Source organism: Girardinichthys multiradiatus, chromosome 9, assembly GCF_021462225.1.
Source record: "Girardinichthys multiradiatus isolate DD_20200921_A chromosome 9, DD_fGirMul_XY1, whole genome shotgun sequence".
Taxonomy (NCBI): domain Eukaryota; kingdom Metazoa; phylum Chordata; class Actinopteri; order Cyprinodontiformes; family Goodeidae; genus Girardinichthys; species Girardinichthys multiradiatus.
In genome coordinates this window covers 36440150-36460711 of record NC_061802.1, presented here as the reverse complement: position 1 = coordinate 36460711, position 20562 = coordinate 36440150, and the positions used below count along the sequence as shown (strand labels likewise).

The 20562-nt window shown below is 41.8% G+C and overlaps 1 protein-coding gene across 2 annotated transcripts; it reads left to right on the top strand.

Annotated features, from left to right (window-relative positions):
• The first annotated feature begins 13884 nt into the window (after positions 1–13884).
• Positions 13885–20333, top strand: si:dkeyp-51f12.3 (uncharacterized protein LOC107988041 homolog). Of its 2 annotated transcripts, none has more exons than XM_047373843.1 (3): positions 13885–14229; positions 14429–14730; positions 19056–20333. In XM_047373843.1, the coding sequence occupies exons 2-3, from the start codon at positions 14465–14467 to the stop codon at positions 19321–19323; spliced, it is 534 nt and encodes a 177-aa protein (XP_047229799.1). In that variant the 5' UTR covers positions 13885–14229; positions 14429–14464; the 3' UTR covers positions 19324–20333. The 2 variants fall into 2 exon arrangements, with proteins under 2 accessions (XP_047229799.1, XP_047229798.1); XM_047373842.1 differs by having other exon boundaries at positions 14354–14730.
• The last annotated feature ends 229 nt before the right edge of the window (positions 20334–20562 follow it).

Genomic DNA, 20562 nt, shown 5'->3' with positions numbered 1-20562 from the left:
GGCCATTTACCATGTTGGTATGTTCTCTTTAATGTTCTTTTTCTGTAATAATGTGTTTAAAATGTTTTAAGAGTTCAAAGGAGATGCACACCTTTAAAAAATTTCCACTTTCGCCTTCTTAGTCCACAAAATATCAAAATGTTTTTCTGGCAAATGTAAGACAGGCCTTTGTGGTCTTTTTGGTCAGCAGTGTCTTTTAGCACTCTCCCATGGATACATATTTGTTGCCCAGTCTCTCTCCCTTGTTGTTCTGGGTTCTTTTATGGCCTCCTGGATAAACTGTTAGTGTGCTCTTGGATTAATTTTGGTAGGCCGGCCACTCCTTGAATGGTTCACTTCTGTTCTATGTTTTCTTTATTAGCGGACAATGGCTCTCACTGTGTTTTGCTGGAGTCTTATGGTGCGTTCAGACCGAACGCGATTTGAGCGTCAAAAAGGCGTCCAACCAAGTATTGAGATGAACTTTTGTTATTGAACAAATACCTATTTTCCACCATAATTTACAAATAAATTCTTTATAAATCCTACAATGTGATTTCCTGGATTTGTTTCTCATTTTGTTTCTCATTGTTGAAGTGTAGCTATGATGAAAATTACAGACCTCTCTCATCGTTCTAAGTAGGAGAACTTGCACAATCAGTGGCTGACTAAATACTTTTTTTCCCCACTATATTGGTAGATTCTGAAAATACATTAATAAATCATAGAAATAAACACTGGAAAATAAAAAAGGTAAAACCAAAAAACCTTATATTTCTTATATTTATTCTGTTTATAGAAAAATAATAACACAGCATACATTTCTTTTCCTGTATTTAACCAGATTATAACCACCAAATACTGTATAGAACTACATAATGTACAAGTGAGGGAATAAATGTGTAAATTAAAAGATGTCTGTACTGTATTATTGTACCTGCACTTTGAGAGACATTTATGAGTAAAGATAAAGAGCCCCTGGATTATTATTTAGGACTGTGACATGCAGAAGGAACTACAGGTGTATGCCTTTTTGGGCAGTCTTGCTTTGATTGTTTGATTGAAAATATGTAACATGATAATTCCAGTAATGAGATATGGGAATTGGTCATTATATTAGGAAGAAATATAAAAAATAGTTGTGTTATTGAACCCCAGATTGTTGTATTGATCATTTTATTAGGACCTTTTCTGAGACCTTTAATGAGATGGAAAGTTTCTATTTTAGGGTTCTTATTCATGCCAGCTCATAGATTAAGAATCTTTCTAGTAATCGTTCATAGAAAAATAACAGCAAACACGGAATACAAGATTTATTTTCCTGTATGTAATAACATTACAACTACCAAATGTCCACAGATAGCGTTTCTGTAGACTAGATGTCGTGCCATCTGGTGGAGGAGAAAAGTATTACAGCTCCAGCTCGAATTTCAAAATTGGATGTCGGTCTTCACTGGTTTCAGACAGTTAATAAAGAACAGGGAATTTAATGATGCTGGTTGGAACGTTCAAATCACTGTGGTGAGTCCGGTTAGAACCCCAAGATAAATCCAGTCACACCCCAGTGTTTTAAAAGCTTGAATTTCTGTTTATTCCTCACTTGACAAAACTGTGTGGTTTTCAATTTCCACGCCAACAAGGCAAAATAAGGCAGAATCAAACGGTGAACAGCCTTGGTATTGGAATGAGCAGTTATACACTACCCGGTTCTTCCCATTATGCTGAACCTTATGATGGGGTATATACCAAGCTTCAGTTCTGGTCTTCAATTGGTGGTCCACCAACTTCACTACATAGCCAGCTTCAACAAGCTTCTCGATCTCCCTCTGATAGGCAGCAGCTTGTACTGGTGATTTGACAAGGCGCTTCTCTGTGCATGTTCTTAATTCGAAGAAGGGGTGTGGCATAACGCTCAACGCCGCAGACATTGACTCTCACTGTCTGTTCCTGCAGGGCCTGAGTGCCTCTTGGTCTTGTCGTGACCTAACCGCTAACTTCTCACTGCAGTAAGGGAGCACATCCATCTGCCATAACTTCTCTATGCATGAGAACAACTCAGTGGGTGATGGTACAGATGTAAAGAGACAGTGACTTACATTAGTGATAGACTCATGGGTTTGTGCTGGGCCCGGTAGTGTCCATCCGAGGAGCGTCTTCACAGCTGCTGGCCCACCAGGTGGTCCTAGTCTGACTGGCTCTATAGGTGTAATGAGGTGTGTACAGTCAGCACCAATGAGCAACATGGGACACACTCTGTTTAGAGGAGAGAGTGGCAAGCCTGACAGATGTTTATACTTCTGCTGGAATGAGGCAACTGGATGAGAATGCTCAGCTAGACTCAGTTGCTTGGCTGTAAAGGCATTCTGGATGCTGTACATTTTGTCAGGACTGGCTGCTGGAGAAATTGTAAAAGACACTGCTGCCCCGTGAAGCTTCTCCACTTCTTGTCTGACTGTACGGAGAGCTAACACCTCCTTACGTCCCTTAAGGCCCAACTGTTTGGCAACTGGCTGGAGCAGTATTGTCCGCTCAGATCCATCGTCTAAGACAGCACACGTCTCGAGGGACTTGTCACCATTCCTCAGGAGTACCTTACTTATCTTTAGTAGTGCTTTGCAGTTGTAGACTGAATGGTCAATGTACATGACTTTGTTGGCAGTATTAATAAGGCAGCTTTCTACTGAAGGTGGTGCTGCTGTCAGTTCCTCCTCTACTCTCTCATTCACCTCGTGCAGCACAAGCAGATGTCTCCTACCAAAGGTCTTGCTGGGAGCTTTAAGTGTGCACTTTGCAGCTTGGTGATTACGTCCACAATGCCAGCACTTGTTATTCGCTTTAATCCATGTCACCTTCTGTTCTTTGCTCAGGCTCTTAAAGTTAGAACAGTTGTTCAAGAAGTGCTTGTCATTATCACAATAGGGACAGTAGGCCATTACCATCTCTTCTCTTTTGGATTTGTTGGCTGGATGTTCAAGAGCAGATAGGGCTGCCACACTGCCACTCCTGAAAGCTTCTCAGTGCCCAGGATGACAGTAGCAGTCTTACTTGGGGGTTTGGGAGTGTGTTTGGTGTCAGACATCTTGTTAAACGACTCTTCTTTCTTGGGAGGCTTCATGCTGTCTTCCTGAACTTCTAACTCGTATTCTAGCCAATCAGCAAAGTCAACTAGGGTGGGAATGGACACTCTTAGGAGGTGGATAAATCTCTTAAAGCTGGCATTGAGGTCATAGGGAAGTTTACATAAAAGCCTCGAAACATGAGAGCCGCAGCTTAACTCTACTTATCCTCTTTGTCCCAACTGTTCTAACGTGCCTACCAATGACCCCACATTGAGGGCAAACAAACGGAAGCTTTTAACATCACCGCTGCGCATATTTGGACCATCCCTTAACTCTGCAATCCGTTGCACTGCAAGCTTATGGGGCTGTCCATACATCTTGGTGAGAGCCAGCATTGTATCTGTGTAAGGTTGCCTGGAGTTGCAATAGGAGTCTGCCACAAGTGAAGCCTCTTCACACCTGAGGTGGTCTATGAGGATCTGGTACTTGTATCTTTCAGTGGCATCATCTGGTAATAGATTCTCTAGGGCAATCTTCATTCATGCAAACTCTCTGGGGTCTGGTGATGTTAAGCCGGGGATGGTGGGTTTTGGCCCCCTGTATGTGGTCTCTCTCTGTGGCTCATTAAAGCAGGGTGTTTGAAGAAATGAAAAATTTCTACCTGCATAAGAAGGTGCACTCTGCTGGGGTGTGGCTGCATAGTACGGGTTATAGAGCAGACCACTATGGGGCTGGGAAACTCTGCAAGGAGCGAAATCTTGTGGTAGGTTTCCCTGGGAGCTGAGTGTCTGATATTGTAGCTGCTGATATGCTGCAGCATTGGTTGGGAGTTGGTAGTGTCCATAACCACCACTGTATACACCTTGAGGTGGAGGAGGCAGAAAAAATGGGGGCTGATGGGCTGCTGGCTTAGACTGTAAAGCAACCATCAAGCTCTGGAATTGTTTATGGAGCTCAGCGTTCTCTTGGCGTATCTCTTCCAGAGCAGCACTGAACTCAGGAACTTGCTTGGTCTGCTGCTCCCCGGTGGCTTGGTCCATAAACTGGCTAAGTTCCTGTTCTTGCTCCTCATTGTCCACCAAATTCATCATGTCGAATATAATGATGCTGGTTGGAACGTTCAAATCACTGTGGTGAGTCCAGTTAGAACCCCAAGATAAATCCAGTCACACTCCAGTATTTTAAAAGCTTGAATTTCTGTTTATTCCTCACTTGACAAAACTGTGTGGTTTTCAATTTCCATGCCCACAAGGCAAGATAAGGCGGAATCAATCGGTGAACAGCAACGGAAGCAAACAAACTTTAATTGTAAACCCTAGTGCAGCTCCTTTTTCATCTCTGCTCTCCTTGTCTGCCTGCTGCTCACTGACTGTCTAGGCTCTGCCCCTTAAAGAGCCGGCATGACAGTTCCTTTTGGCAGCCTTTTCCACAGTTATTGTGTATTTTTTCTCTGCTTTTGACTTTAAAGACATTAAAATTAATATTGAGATGATTACAGAAAAAAACACTGACACCAAGTGCTGCAGAGTATATGACATTTATTAAAAAAACACATCAGATCTCATTTCCGCACAGTTGATCTGTTATGAATAAATGGGGTCTGCAGTTCTACTTCTCTTATTGGGTGGCTGGAGTTTAAATTTAGTGGATAAGAAGAGGTTGGGCCGGGCCCTGCTTAATTTGAGAAAACGCCGTTTTAGACGGCGTAAAAAGTGTCACAAAGCGGTGAAAAAATCGTCGTTTCTTCCGGACATTGAACCCTGTGGCACGTAAAAAGTGGCGTTCAGTGTCCAGAAAAACGCAGTTTTTTACAGCGTTCTGCAGGTGCTCTTAAAACGGCGTATTAGACGGCGTTTTTTGCGTTACCTTTTAACGAGACGCGTGGTAAAAGTGGCGATTTGTGGCACATTTGGCTTGCCACACTCGACGTCCCGACAGGTGCGTCTACCATAGACTTGAAAACTAGACGCCCCTGACGCTCAAATCACGTTCCGTCTGAACCCACCATTAAATCCTGTGGCGGCTGGTTAAAAATATTCTTGGTGGGGCTGATGTAACAATACATTTCTCTACTTACTCCAGTATATGAAATGGAATCAATACTGCGAATACAAATGAAAAGCATCTCTTTCATCATGCGCACAATGCCAATTCTTTAGATAAAATATGATGATTCTTAGTCAGTCAGTCAGTCATTTTCTACCGCTTATTCCATAGTGGGTCGCGGGGGAGCTGGTGCCTATCTCCAGCAGTCTATGGGCGAGAGGCAGGGTACACCCTGGACAGATCGCCAGTCCATCACAGGGCAACACACAAACAACCATGCACAAACTCATTCATAAACCTAAGGGCAATTTAGAGTTACCAATTAACCTAACAGGCATGTCTTTGGACTGTGGGAGGAAGCCAGAGTACCTTTAAATTGCGCCTTCTTGCCGCCACGTGGTGTTCGTCATCCAGCTGCGCCGCTATGCTAATCTTTTCAAGCACAGCTAGCTTGACACAGTTTTCAATATGAACTCTCGATTGTTCATGCTTCTTAATGCGTTCGGGAAGATGCTTCAAATCTGTTTGTCCTGACTGTGTCCACGTTAAATCACATTTGGCACTTTTAAAAAGAATGCAGGGAAAACAGAAAAGTACATTGGCTATTCCACAGCCGGTCAGCCGCGGCTTGCGCTCAAACCAACTCTTGCAAACACTCTGGTTGTAGACCTGATTTTTCTCGTTGGTCTGCTGGTTGAATATAATGTCGGGCTTGTCGGGTCCCAGCTTCTTAACTGGATTTTCTCCTCCACTGTCCTTCTTGTGAACGGGTAGGAAAATAAGGATCTCACCAAATTCAGTGGATGCTGCACCTCGCTCTTGAAGTTCGCTATCATACCCCTGATTGACTGCGCCACACAAGCGGGTTTTTTTAATTGCCATGGGCGATATTTTAAGTGTCCCAATTTCAGGAAATTCTGCGACACTGATTGGCCATATATATTTATTCATTTGCCCTAGCAACTGTACACAACTGGCTATTCAGCTGCACCGCTATAGCCAGTTGTTTCATGATAGAAACATGCAAGTCTGTCTGTGGGAATTCACTGGCAAATGAATATAAGTAGGCGGGAAATGTAGTTCATATTTATTCCATATTACACAGAGGCACACTTTAGTAAGTAAAACTAAAGTGTTATATATATAGTCATTTTCCACCGCTTCTTCCATTGTGGGTCGCGGGGGAGCTGGTGCCGATATCCAGCAGTCTATGGGCAGGAAGCAGAGTACACCCTGGACAGGTTGCCAGTCCATCGCAGGGCAACACACAAATAACCACGCACACACTCATTCATACACCTAAGGGCAATTTAGAGTGACCAATTAACCTAACAGACATGTCTTTGGACTGTGGGAGGAAGCTGTAGTACCCGGTGAGAACCCACGCATGCATGGGGAGAACACGCAAACTCCATGCAGAAAGACCCCAGGACTCAAACCCAGGACTTTCTTGCTGCAAGGCAACAGTGCTACCAACTGCGCCACCGTGCAGCCCACTATATACATTGCTCAAAAAAATAAAGGGAACACTCAAATAACACATCCTAGATCTGAATGAATGAAATATTCTCATTGAATACTTTGTTCTGTACAAAGTTGAATGTGCTGACAACAAAATCACACAAAAATCATCAATGGAAATCAAATTTATTAACCAATGGAGGCCTAGATTTGGAGTCACACACAAAATTAAAGTGGAAAAACACACTACAGGCTGATCCAACTTTGATGTAATGTCCTTAAAACAAGTCAAAATGAGGCTCAGTATTGTGTGTGGCCTCCATGTGCCTGTATGACCTCCCTACAATGCCTGGGCATGCTCCTGATGAGACAGCAGATGGTCTCCTGAGGGATCTCCTCCCAGACCTGGACTAAAGCATCCGCCAACTCCTGGACAGTGTGGTGCAACGTGATGTTGGTGGATGGAGCGAGACATGATGTCCCAGATGTGCTCAATCGGATTCAGGTCTGGGGAACGGGCGGTCCAGTCCATAGCTTCAATGTCTTCATCTTGCAGGAACTGCTGACACACTCCAGTCACATGAGGTCTAGCATTGTCCTGCATTAGGAGGAACCCAGTGCCAACCGCACCAGCATATGGTCTCACAAGGGGTCTGAGGATCTCATCTCGGTACCTAATAGCAGTCAGGCTACCTCTGGCGAGCACATGGAGGGACATGCGGCCCTCCAAAGAAATGCCACCCCCCACCATTACTGACCCACTGCAAAATAAGGCAGAATCAAACGGTGAACAACCTTGGTATTGGAATGAGCAGTTATGCACTACCCGGTTCTTCCCATTATGCTGAACCATATGATGGGGTCATGCTGAAGGATGTTGCAGGCAGCAGATCACTCTCCACGGTGTCTCCAGACTCTGTCACGTCTGTCACGTGCTCAGTGTGAACCTGCTTTCATCTGTGAAGAGCACAGGGCGCCAGTGGTGAATTTGCCAATCCTGATGTTCTCTGGCAAATGCCAAGCGTCCTGCACGGTGTTGGGCTGTGAGAACTACCCCCATTTGTGGACATCGGGCCCTCATACCATCCTCATAGAGTCGGTTTCTGACTTTTTGTGCAGACACATGCACATCTGTGGCCTGCTGGAGGTCATTTTGCAGGGCTCTGGCAGTGCTCCTCCTGTTCCTCCTTGCACAAAGGTGGAGGTAGTGGTCCTGCTGCTGGGTTGTTGCCCTCCTACGGCCTCCTCCACGTCTCCTGGTGTACTGGCCTGTCTCCTGGTCGCGCCTCCAGGCTCTGGACACTACGCTGGACTACATAGCAAACCTTCTTCTTGCCACAGCTCGCATTGATGTGCCATCCTGGATGAGCTTCACTACCTGAGCCACTTGTGTGGGTTGTAGAGTCCGTCTCATGCTACCACGAGTGTGAAAGCACCACCAACATTCAAAAGTGGCCAAAACATCAACCAGAAAGCATCGGTACTGAGAAGTGGTCTGTGGTCCCCACCTGCAGAACCACTCCTTTATTGAGTGTGTCTTGCTAATCGCCAAAGATTTCCCCCTGTTGTCTTTTCCATTTGCACAACAGGATGTGAAATTGATTGTCAATCAGTGTTGCTTCCTAAATGGACAGTTTGATTTCACAGAATTTTGATTTACTTGGAGTTATATTGTGTTGTTTAAGTGTTCCCTTTATTTTTTTGAGCAGTGTATATATATACAGTGCCTTGCTAAAGTACTCGGCCCCCTTGAACTGGTGTTAATACTTTGTAGCACCACCCTTTGCTACAATTACGCTTGTGGTATGTCTCTATCAGTTTTGCACATCGAGAGACTGAAATTCTTGCCCATTCTTCCTTGCAAAACAGCTGGAGCTCAGTGAGGTTGGATGGAGAGCGTTCGTGAACCGCAGTCTTCAGCTCTTTCCACAGATTCTCGATTGGATTCAGGTCTGGACTTTGACTTGGCCATTCCAACACCTGGATACGTTTATTTGTGAACCATTTCATTGTAGATTTGGCTTTATGTTTTAGATCATTGTCTTGTTGGAAGATAAATCTCCGTCCCAGTCTCAGGTCTCTTGTAGACTCCAACGGGTTTTCTTGTCCTATGGACAGACTCTCCCACCTCAGCTGTAGATCTCTGCAGTTCATCCAGAGTGATCATGGGCTTCTTGACTGCATCTCTGATCAGTCTTCTCCTTGTTCGAGATGAAAGTTTAGATGGACGGCCGGGTCTTGGTAAATTTGCAGTGGTCTGATACTCCTTCCATTTCAATATGATTGCTTGCGCAGTGCTCCTTGGGATGTTTAAAGCTTGGGAAATCTTTTTGTATCCAAATCCGGCTTTAAACTTCTCCACAACAGTATCTTGGACCTGCCTGGTGTGTTCCTTGGTCTTCATGATGCTCTCTGTGCTTTGAACAGAACCCTGGGACTATCACAGAGCAGGTGCATTTATACAGAGACTTGATTACACACAGGTGGATTCTATTTATCATCATCAGTCATTTGGGACAACATTGGATCATTCAGAGATCCTCACTGAACTTCTGGAGTCAGTTTGCTGCACTGAAAGTAAAGGGGCCGAATAATATTGCACGCCCCACTTTTCAGTTTTTTATTTGTTAAAAAAGTTTGACATATCCAATAAATTTCATTCCACTTCACGATTGTGTCCCACTTGTTGTTGATTCTTCACAAAAAATTAGAATTTTATATCTTTATGTTTGAAGCCTGAAATGTGGCAAGAGGTTGACCAGTTCAAGGGGCGCAAGGCACTGTATATATATATATATATATATATATATGTGTGTGTGTTTGTGTGTGTGTGTGTGTGTGCCCTCTATGGGCCTGCCCCCACCGCCTAAAACGTTACATTGACCAAAGCCAATGGCTTTGCAACTCTTTACAGTACAATATCTTACAATATCTTTGATCCTCATCTTTTCTTGAATTGCTTTAGATAGAGGCATGCCGTGTTACTTTCTGAAATCTTTCAGCCTACCGGTCAGTCACAAGATCTGTCATTTTCATGATAACATTTTTTTGGCATTCAGGTTCCGAATCAAACTATTGCTTATTTTCATTTATTAATCTTTCTGCTTAAAGGATTAAAAAGTTTTTTTTTTTTTTTTTTGCAGATTGGGGTTCTTCGGGGGAGCATGTGTGTGTGAGCGCATGTCTGTCTAACCTTGTGTGGATCAATCCCTGACGGAACATCAACATTGTGTGGACATTTTGCCCGGTCCACACAAGAAAAAAATGGGTTACGTGGGTTAATGGTTAGATTCAGGACTAAGGTATGAATTGAGCTTGGGTCAAGGGTGTCAAACTCATTTTTGTTTAGGGGCCGCATACAGTTTAATCTGATCTCAAGGGGGCCACAGAAGTAAACTCATTTCATGACTAAATAGAACAAATAAAAGTGGACTTGTTTTTTTTATATTAAATTAATTTCACTTTTACAAAATATATTATGAATAAACTCAGAGTTTCTAAGAAAGGTATGTGCAATTTCAACAATAATTTTACTCAGTTAAACATTTATTTAAGTGCATTATGCATAAGAACTGATCACAGTGATTGTACAATGTTGCAAAACATTTCTTCACAGTTTTTGGAACTTAAAAACACTGTCCTGCATAACAAAATACATCAAACAGACAAAAATTAAGAAATGATTAAAAATCAATTTTCCACATCTGGGAAGCAATTTGAACAAATTATCTGGCTTCACACATTTGAAGTCTTAATTGTCAGCTGTTTTAAACAGACATTTGATTAAGTACATTTGTCACCTTTTTTGTTGATGCATAAAGTGTATACATATAGAAAAACTTACATAACATGTATTGCATGAATGAGAAATATTTATCCAACAAAACCCTTGTTGTAAATCTGTTACTGACCAGCACTAACTTTAACATATTTAATTCAGCCAATATTCAAAGCTGTAATTTTTAATAGTGCAGCATTGACAGTAACATTTCATTGGATTTAGTTTCACTCAGTATTTGCCCCTGAAACTTGGCATCTTTTAGCCTGGATAAGTACATCAATATCAGGCATCATGTCCTGAGCAGCAGCCAATTTCAGTCTCATTTAAGTGCTTATGTGTGAGCTTAGAGTGCAGCTTTGTTTTATTTATATTCATTAGTGAGAAAATTTGCTCACAAAGGTAGGTAGTCCCAAACATGGACAATATTTTTGCAGCCAGTGCTGTCAATTTAGGATATCCTGGTAGGAGACACTTGTAAAATGTGTCCAAGCCAAATGATGCAAATTTGTCCTTCAATTCCACATCACACTGCAAATCAATAATTTCAAGTTGCATATCAACGGGTACATCAGAAGCTCCGACTGTGAATGGTGAGCAAAAAACTGAGAATTCTGTCTCGAGTTTGCTAAATACCTGAAATCGTTTGTCAAACTCACTCAGCAACCTTAAAATCGTACCTTTGTACCGTTTCACATCATGGTTAACGCTTGCTGCACACACATCTCTCAGACAGGGAAAATGAGCAAGGTCCTCGGTTGCCATCTGCGTCTCCCATAACGTCAGCTTTAACTTGAATGCACATATGCTGTCATAATATTGTGTTACAATTTTTTTGCATCCTTGCAACATTTTGTTCAGATTATTTAAGTGTCCTGTGATATCAACCATAAATGCAAGGTCCTGCAGCCATAGCGGGCGTTTTAATTCCTGAACAGGTTTACCTTTTTTCTCCATGAACTGTCCAATTTCCCCACGAAGATCGAAGAAGCCATTCAGCACAGCACCTATGCTTAACCATCGAACTTCAGTGTGGTATGGTAAACCAAGGGGAATGTTGCATTCACTGAGAAGGCTGTCAAACTGATGATGATTGAGAGCTCTGGCTCGGATGAAATTAACAGTTCGGACAACCACCTCCATGACGTGATCCATTTTTAACAACTTGCAGCATAATGCCTCCTGATGCAAAATACAATGAAATGTCCAAAACTCACCCCATTTATTTTCAGCTTGTACTTTCTCTCTGAACTCTGTCACATCACCTGCCTTTTTCCCGATCATTGAAGGGCACCATCAGTAGTCAGGTTTCCAACGCTCCAACAACTGAGCGGAAAATGTCTTCAGCTGTCGTGGTGTCGGTCATGGGCACCAACTCGAGAAACTCCTCTGTGACAGTCAACATCTCGTCAACTCCACGAATGAATATGGCCAGTTGAGAGACGTCTGCAATGTCAGTACTCTCATCAATTGCAACAGAAAATGCAATAAATGACTGCGTTTTGCGTTTGAGTTGGTTGTCCAAATCTGCCGATAGTTCCGAAATCCTGTCTGCCACGGTATTTCTCGTCAAGCTAATATTGGCAAAAGCTTGTCGCTTCTCAGGACGCACAATTTTGGCAGCCTTCAGCATGCAGTTCTTGACGAACTCTCCCTTACAGTAAAGCTTTGATGCTAACGCTATTTGGTTAGCAACTAGGTAGCTGGCTTTCACCGCAGCATCACTGATTTCTCGACTCCGGGTGAAAAAAGATTGCTGTTTCCTCAGAACCATCAACATTTAATTTATCTTCTGTTTTCTCAGTTCTCCATGCAAGTGCTTGTATTTTTCGCCATGCTGAGTTTCATAGTGGCGTCGAATATTGTACAGGTCCTTCTCAAAATATTAGCATATTGTGATAAAGTTCATTATTTTCCATAATGTCATGATGAAAATTTAACATTCATATATTTTAGATTCATTGCACACTAACTGAAATATTTCAGGTCTTTTATTTTCTTAATACGGATGATTTTGGCATACAGCTCATGAAAACCCAAAATTCCTATCTCACAAAATTAGCATATTTCATCCGACCAATAAAAGAAAAGTGTTTTTAATACAAAAAACGTCAACCTTCAAATAATCATGTACAGTTATGCACTCAATACTTGGTCGGGAATCCTTTTGCAGAAATGACTGCTTCAATGCGGCGTGGCATGGAGGCAATCAGCCTGTGGCACTGCTGAGGTCTTATGGAGGCCCAGGATGCTTTGATAGCGGCCTTTAGCTCATCCAGAGTGTTGGGTCTTGAGTCTCTCAACGTTCTCTTCACAATATCCCACAGATTCTCTATGGGGTTCAGGTCAGGAGAGTTGGTAGGCCAATTGAGCACAGTGATACCATGGTCAGTAAACCATTTACCAGTGGTTTTGGCACTGTGAGCTGGTGCCAGGTCGTGCTGAAAAATGAAATCTTCATCTCCATAAAGCTTTTCAGCAGATGGAAGCATGAAGTGCTCCAAAATCTCCTGATAGCTAGCTGCATTGACCCTGCCCTTGATAAAACACAGTGGACCAACACCAGCAGCTGACACGGCACCCCAGACCATCACTGACTGTGGGTACTTGACACTGGACTTCTGGCATTTTGGCATTTCCTTCTCCCCAGTCTTCCTCCAGACTCTGGCACCTTGATTTCCGAATGACATGCAGAATTTGCTTTCATCCGAAAAAAGTACTTTGGACCACTGAGCAACAGTCCAGTGCTGCTTCTCTGTAGCCCAGGTCAGGCGCTTCTGCCGCTGTTTCTGGTTCAAAAGTGGCTTGACCTGGGGAATGCGGCACCTGTAGCCCATTTCCTGCACACGCCTGTGCACGGTGGCTCTGGATGTTTCTACTCCAGACTCAGTCCACTGCTTCCGCAGGTCCCCCAAGGTCTGGAATCGGCCCTTCTCCACAATCTTCCTCAGGGTCCGGTCACCTCTTCTCATTGTGCAGCGTTTTCTGCCACACTTTTTCCTTCCCACAGACTTCCCACTGAGGTGCCTTGATACAGCACTCTGGGAACAGCCTATTCGTACAGAAATTTATTTCTGTGTCTTACCCTCTTGCTTGAGGGTGTCAATAGTGGCCTTCTGGACAGCAGTCAGGTCGGCAGTCTTACCCATGATTGGGGTTTTGAGTGATGAACCAGGCTGGGAATTTTAAAGGCCTCAGGAATCTTTTGCAGGTGTTTAGAGTTAACTCGTTGATTCAGATGATTAGCTTCATAGCTCGTTTAGAGACCCTTTTAATGATATGCTAATTTTGTGAGATAGGAATTTTGGGTTTTCATGAGCTGTATGCCAAAATCATCTGTATTAAGACAATAAAAGACCTGAAATATTTCAGTTAGTGTGCAATGAATCTAAAATATATGAATGTTAAATTTTCATCATGACATTATGGAAAATAATGAACTTTATTACAATATGCTAATATTTTGAGAAGGACCTGTATATGTGCAAACAGCGGCAAAGTGACAATGTTTAGATGGTGTAAACGCCCTGCCCTCCATTCCTCGTCAGTGAAAGTCTTCCTCATTAAAAATATAAGCACTTCCTCCACTGCAGCTGCTGGGACCAGATGAAATCCACTCGGGCAGCGTTCAACATCAACTCCGATCCTACAAATCTTCGGCGCTGTAATCTCTAGAGCAACACTAAAAGACGGAAATGAGTGTTCAGCGGGGAAAGAGGCGATAAAGCCACAGATGGGCTGGGGTATGAGAGGGGCGCGGCGGATTCGCAGGAAATTCGGAATGGCCTGGATTGATTGGATCTCCATGATTATTTCCAGGGATCGGGATCACTACAGACGGGGTGTCAGAGTTGATAACTTGGAAAGGAGTAATGGTGAAGCTTTCTCAGCGCGATTTTCCTGCAGGTATGGAGAGGATCGATAATTATGCGCACCGACGCGCTCACTCCTGCACTTATTTACGTGTTTCACATATTCCGTCTGCTTTCTCTCTGCTGGTACTTGTTACCTTTCTGCATTTCTCTTTCAGTCGACTCTCTCACCCACACATACACTCACATGCGATCTTGGATCTTCATCTGTCTCCTCTCTCCTGCGGGAACAGGAAGAAATAAAGCCCTGGAGGGCAGGAGCTCCTGAGATGACGATCCATCATGGCACGCTCCTCTGTTTGGGCGTCTTGCTGATGACCTCCGGGGGAATCATGGTCTTTAGCTATGGCATGAACCACACAACAGTCCCACTGGTTGTACTTGGGATATTTCTGGGTATGGGGGGTCTGAGCCTGGTGGTGGCAGGAGTTTGCATGGCTAAGAAGAATTTCCAAGTAGGAGTGCCAGGACATTTTCTCCTGCACCCCCCTACAGGCACACGCTTCAGTCCACAGCAGGCCCTGGCCATACAAAGGTAAATATGCTTTAAACCTCCATGACAGCAGATTGGAAAGGAAGATTCAGTATCTTTAAAATGTTTTGTTGAAGTGAAGTGGCCGTTCCCTACTTTGGGTTTGGGGATAAAACAGAAAGATTCATTTGAAGAAAAAAAAACATTTCTCCATAAAAAAACTGATTTTTAGACTTTTGACAATGAGGCTCAAGCACAGACATGTAAAATGTGAATTAAGTTTTATCAAGGGCTTTAATAAGACTACAGTAATCTCACCTTTAGCTTATACTAAACTCTGCTCCCCAACACGCATACATTGCTAATCATCAGCAATTATGTGGAGCACGCTCACCATCTTAAATTACTGTATTAGTATGCATTCAGTGGCCAGTCAACGAAAAGTACCGCTACAGTGCTGTGAAAAAGTAATAGCTACAGTATTGATTTTTTTTTTCTGTTTTTTCTTTTTGTCACACTTGAATGTTTTAATATCAGTCAAATTTAATCCAAGTGAATGCAAAATGTAGTTTTTAAACAAGGATTTCATTTGTAAAAGTAAAAAAGCTGTCGAAACCAACCTGGCTCTGTGTGCAAAAGAAGTCATCCCCCCCTTTGTTAAATCATGACTTAACTGAGATTAACCACCTGTAGAGTCAAGAAATCACTTAAATAGAACTTGCACAAAGTAGGCTAAAAGACTTAAAAAAGCAATAGAAACTCACAATCAGATAAGAAACGACATCTTTGACATCCATTAGTCTGGAAAGGGTTACAAAGTCTTTTCTAAATGTTTAGAACTTCAGTAAACCACACTGAGAGCTATTATCCATCAATTGAAAAACAACATTAAACCGGTGATTCTTTCCAGGAGTGGCTGGGCTACCAAGAGTGCATTCAGACCAACATCTAAAGCTCTGCAGGCTTCACTTGCCTGAGTTAAGGTCAGCATTTATGAAGTAGCAGGAAGAAAGAGACTGGGCAGAAATGGCATCCCTGGAAGAGTTACAACAGATCAACAATTCTGCCTAAATAGAGCACAAACAACCATCTCACGTTAGCCAAAAAACACATTTTTAATCCCCAAGATGTTTTGGAAAATATTCTGTGGACTATCGAGACAAAATTGAATGTTATGGAAGGTGTGAGTCTCAACATTTTTGAAATTTTACTCACAGTCAAGCATGGTGGTGTTAGTGTGATGGTCTGGGGCTGCTTTGCTGCTTCAGGACTCGAGTAACTTGCTGTAATTGATGGAACTAGGAATTCTAGTCTCTCGCAACTAATCCTGGAGAAACTCTGGACATAAATTCAACATCAAGCAAACTTGGCTTATGCAACGGCACAGTGATCCAACGCACAGCAGCAAATCCACCTCTGAATGACTCAAAAAATCTAAACGAAATCAAGGATTTTAACTGGCCTAGTCAAAGTTCAGGATTTAAATCTGATTAAGATGCTCTGGCATTATTTCAAATATGCCTTGCATGACCAGAAACCCCCAAAGCGGCTAAATTAAAACAGGTTTGCAAACAAGAGTGGCCTCAAAGTCCTCCACAGGAAACTAAGAGACATATTGCCAATTATTGGAATGAATGCTATTGTTTTCATAGCAGAGATGCTGTGAAGGGTGGCACAAGCAATAACTTTTAAATATGGTGCCGTGATAGTTTTTTTCCACCTTGCATTTTATATAGTTATTGAGGTTTTTATTGTTGGATGTAAAAATTATTTTGATGATCTGAAACGTGTGACAAAAAAACCCCAAAAGAAAACAGAAGAAACCTGTAAGGGGCACATACTTTTTCACAACACTGTAATACTCTGCGGACATATATAAAGCTGAATCTGGTAATAGGACACGGTACAAAATGGAAGGATAACCAAAATAAATATCATTTATCCTGAGGTGTGAAAGTGCGTACCATGTTTTTATTTTCTGAGTGCACCGAATAGTTGTCTTAAAACCAAAGTCCAATGCATGGAAGCAGCTGCTCCAAAATAATGAACTGGCTATCCACTACCAGACAGGGAACCCCTGCCACAGGGAACAATAGACTACTGCAGATGAGCCAGCTGGACTCAAGTTCAATATTTCCTTCGCTTGTTTGAGGGAAATCAGCAAGAGATTGCTGAGAAAGATTGCAGGTTGAAGCACATATCATGGAAAAGACCAGGAAGACATATCAGGAAAACTAACACATATGATGATGGAAAACAACTGATTGGCTGATTATGGGCTTCCTTTTTAGGTCACGGAGTAGTAGTTCATGGAGACAGCCATATTTTTAGCTGGAAGACAAGTGTTTAGGTGGATAATCAATAAATCATAAGGCAAAAAATAATGAATGAACAAATGTGGTCATGACTGAATCAGATAGTTATATATGAAATAAACCTGCTGTTTAAGATTAGCCTGACTTAAATGGCAAGTTTATTTACACAAACAAGATCACATATTTTTTGTCTCATAAATAACAAAAGACATTCAGAATAAAGAACAGACTGTTCCTGTGTTCAGCAGTCTATTGGCAGAGTTCACTGGTGCTGTGGTAAAGCGTCCTAGCTTCAGGCAGCCAGATGACATCCCATGTTAGCAACACTGTAGCAGTTTGGCTAAATTTAACACAACTGGAAACCTTGTCATCTTTATTAGTGAGCTTTACCAGATCTCCACACATACAGTTTTACAAAAAATAAAACTTTGATCTGTGAATACCTTCATGTATCTGATATGACCTAAATATTGAGCTATAATGTCCAAAGGGTGATATTCCTCCTGCATGTCAGGTGATTGGTTTATTGTGTGTTTTGTTTAAAGCTGTGTTATACAGAGTTTATAATCTGCTCTATGCGCTTTTTTTCAGTGCAGAATAAACATCACTGTGTGGCTTTATACAGCTATGGTAACCGGCAGGAGTGATCCCATGTCGGAGTGTAGAGAAGTGATAAGGCCTCATAAACAGTGGATCGTTAACTGGAGCATCTGATAAGCATCTTAATTAAATGAATGTATTGAAAATAAGATTAGTCCTACTAAATAATATATAGTATTTATATAGCTATCAAAATTCTATTTGAAGCAGTAAAATCTCTTTGTCAGCATACTTCACACAAAGAAATATATTCTGGAAATATATTTATTCCCAGGATCACAATATTAACACTTCAATTAGAAATTGATGTTGATGTTGGATCCAGCAACTGATATAATCAATAATGAACCCATTATTATTCAAACTAATGTATTTCAATGATAAGTAAACAAATACAACTTAAAGAAACATGAAATCTAAATGCTTAAATCATTATTCCATTAGCTTATTAAAGATTTAACTTTAAATGTATATTGATGACTCTCTCTCTGGAAGGTTAACTCAAGGTGTTTCACATCATTTGAACCAACTGAATGAAGTCTCAGGGGAAGTTTAAAAAGTTCAGAAAAAGGGAATTCACACAAAGGAAGACCTAATATCCAACAGGTCCTGATGCCCCAAAACATCCTTGGATAAAGTGATGACACCTTATTCTTTTTCTGGTTGTGGTTGTGTCACCTCTCAATGAACCGGACTGGGTCGTGACCTGCAGTTTTAAATGTCCCATTCCTCATCTCAGCTCTGAACATCTGTTCGATCAGACCTAAAGGGTTGTCTCTCCAGGGAGGTGCTGGCTGTTTTATTCTGGCGCAGGTTCTGGATGTTTGGGGGTTCCAGTCTTCAAAACTCACAACTGAACTGTGACCTTGCCAGATGGGCTGGTTTCTGGTGTCTACTACAGGCACATAAAGGCAAAAACAAACAAAGCTCGCTGAAACTTTAAAAGAAAACAATTAATATTAAAAGCAGTGGATCAGACTTGTCTGTTGATTCAGTTGGGCACAACTCCTCTGTGTGTCTCTTAGTCCGTCCACCATGGCAGCCAGACATGAACCCAACATGATGTCATCAGACGTTGAAAAAATAGATTATATCATTTTTTCCCCAAAAACCTTTTCATTATGTCTTTAAAAGACAGAGTTCCATAACCTTAAGTTACACTCAATCTAGCATTGCATTTGATGATCTCAGGACTCTCTGCAATTAAAGATTAGTTTGATGTAATGTCATGATGAAGACCTTCTACCCAGCTCTTGCTCTGGATGTGATATGTGAGCACTTTTGCATCCATCTGCATCAACAGGCAGACCAAATTTGTACTCTTCTTGAATTGCAGCCATGGGCTGGACAAAATTATTTGAAGTTCAGAAATGGCCCACATGCCATACTTTGGACACCTCTGATTTTAAGGGTACTTTAAATATTCTGGCTGTGTATGTCTCAACTCATAGCATCTCTATATGTTTTCATCAGGAGGTTGGACCGAATCCGTCGGGAGATTTCAGCCGACGCCGTCAGTACATCACCGGAGCCCGAACCCTCCCTACCCTCCACCCCGCCTCCCTGGACTATGGAGCCGCCTCCTTCATATGACACAGTGATGAAGAGCCAGGAGCACAGCGAGCAGATAAACCATGGGCACAGTGAACAGCTGAACGATGAGCACAACGATGAGCACAATGAGGAGCAACATTTTGAACACACTGAATATATAAATGAAGAGTACAGCAGGCAAGTTTGAATTCTGTTGGACATCCTAAACTCCCTTCAGTGCCTACTGTTCTTCAAAGCGAGAGCTCAGACTAAACCTTCAGTGCTATGGATGAACTCACAGCTGCAAACCATCTCTGTGCCTTGAAACTGTTCCGATCAAGATTCAGTTTTGCTCAGGCTTCCTGTGTAAGGTTAGACCATAAGGACCAGAGGAGTGCAGTGGACATTATTGAGTCCAACGACCTAAAGGCTGTTAGAAAATGCTAATTTTAGGTATATATATTAACTTTTCTTCCTTTATAAGCCACTGTTTAACTACAAGAAATAAATAAGTTCAATTTTATTTATCTTGAACAGACCTACTGCTAAAACATATATTGCTTTTGATTAACTAGTGGCGCAACTCATATTCAGTTTCATATTTTCTCCACGTCATTTAATTAATGCAGTTATTCATTTTTTTATTTTTTATTTTTTTTATTTCCCTTACTTGCTTCATTCTGGCCTGGAATCCAGCAGTTCTCAAAAGCGTCCTCTCCCCTGTCGAAATATCAGGATTCTAAGATGTAAAGACATGAGACCATGATAAGTATTTCCAGCCACATATAATGTGACATACAGTATATCTTGTATATTTTAAACAAAAACAAATCTTTAGAAGGGGGAAACATAAAAAGTTGCAATAACCTTAAACAGGTTCTGTGTTGAAAACAAAAACCTGGCCCGTTTTAAAAGGGATGTGAACAGCGAGTGGGTCATAAGTGGGTTGCATCTTGGATGGATTGTCAGTACATTAGAAGACCAGCTGCCACAAACTCCGTCTTTGGTTATCCATTAACCTGACAGTCATGGTTTTGGACTGTGAGGGTGAGGAAACACATGCAAATGCCATACAGAAAAGCCTGGACAGTAGATCTTCTTCCATGGGGAGGCTGTGCAACCTCCCAGCTTATGTAGTATTCAAAAAAGAAAACAAAATTTATAAACCTTTGGTGTTTTTTACATATGCATTTTAATAAATAATTAACTTGTATTAAACTGTTGTTTTTAACAATTTCTTTTAGGCAGAATTTGTTAGTCTAGAAGACAAGGAAAAAGAAATGAATGCATCACATACAAAAGAGGTCATCATGGGGGTCATGAAGTGAGAACAAGCTTCTACTGTAAAAAATAAAGGATTTATTTATAATAATTTCTTTGATTTCTGGTATGAAATATATATTTTTTAAATCTTGGTGTTTTTGGTGGTGCTGTAAAGTTACAGGAA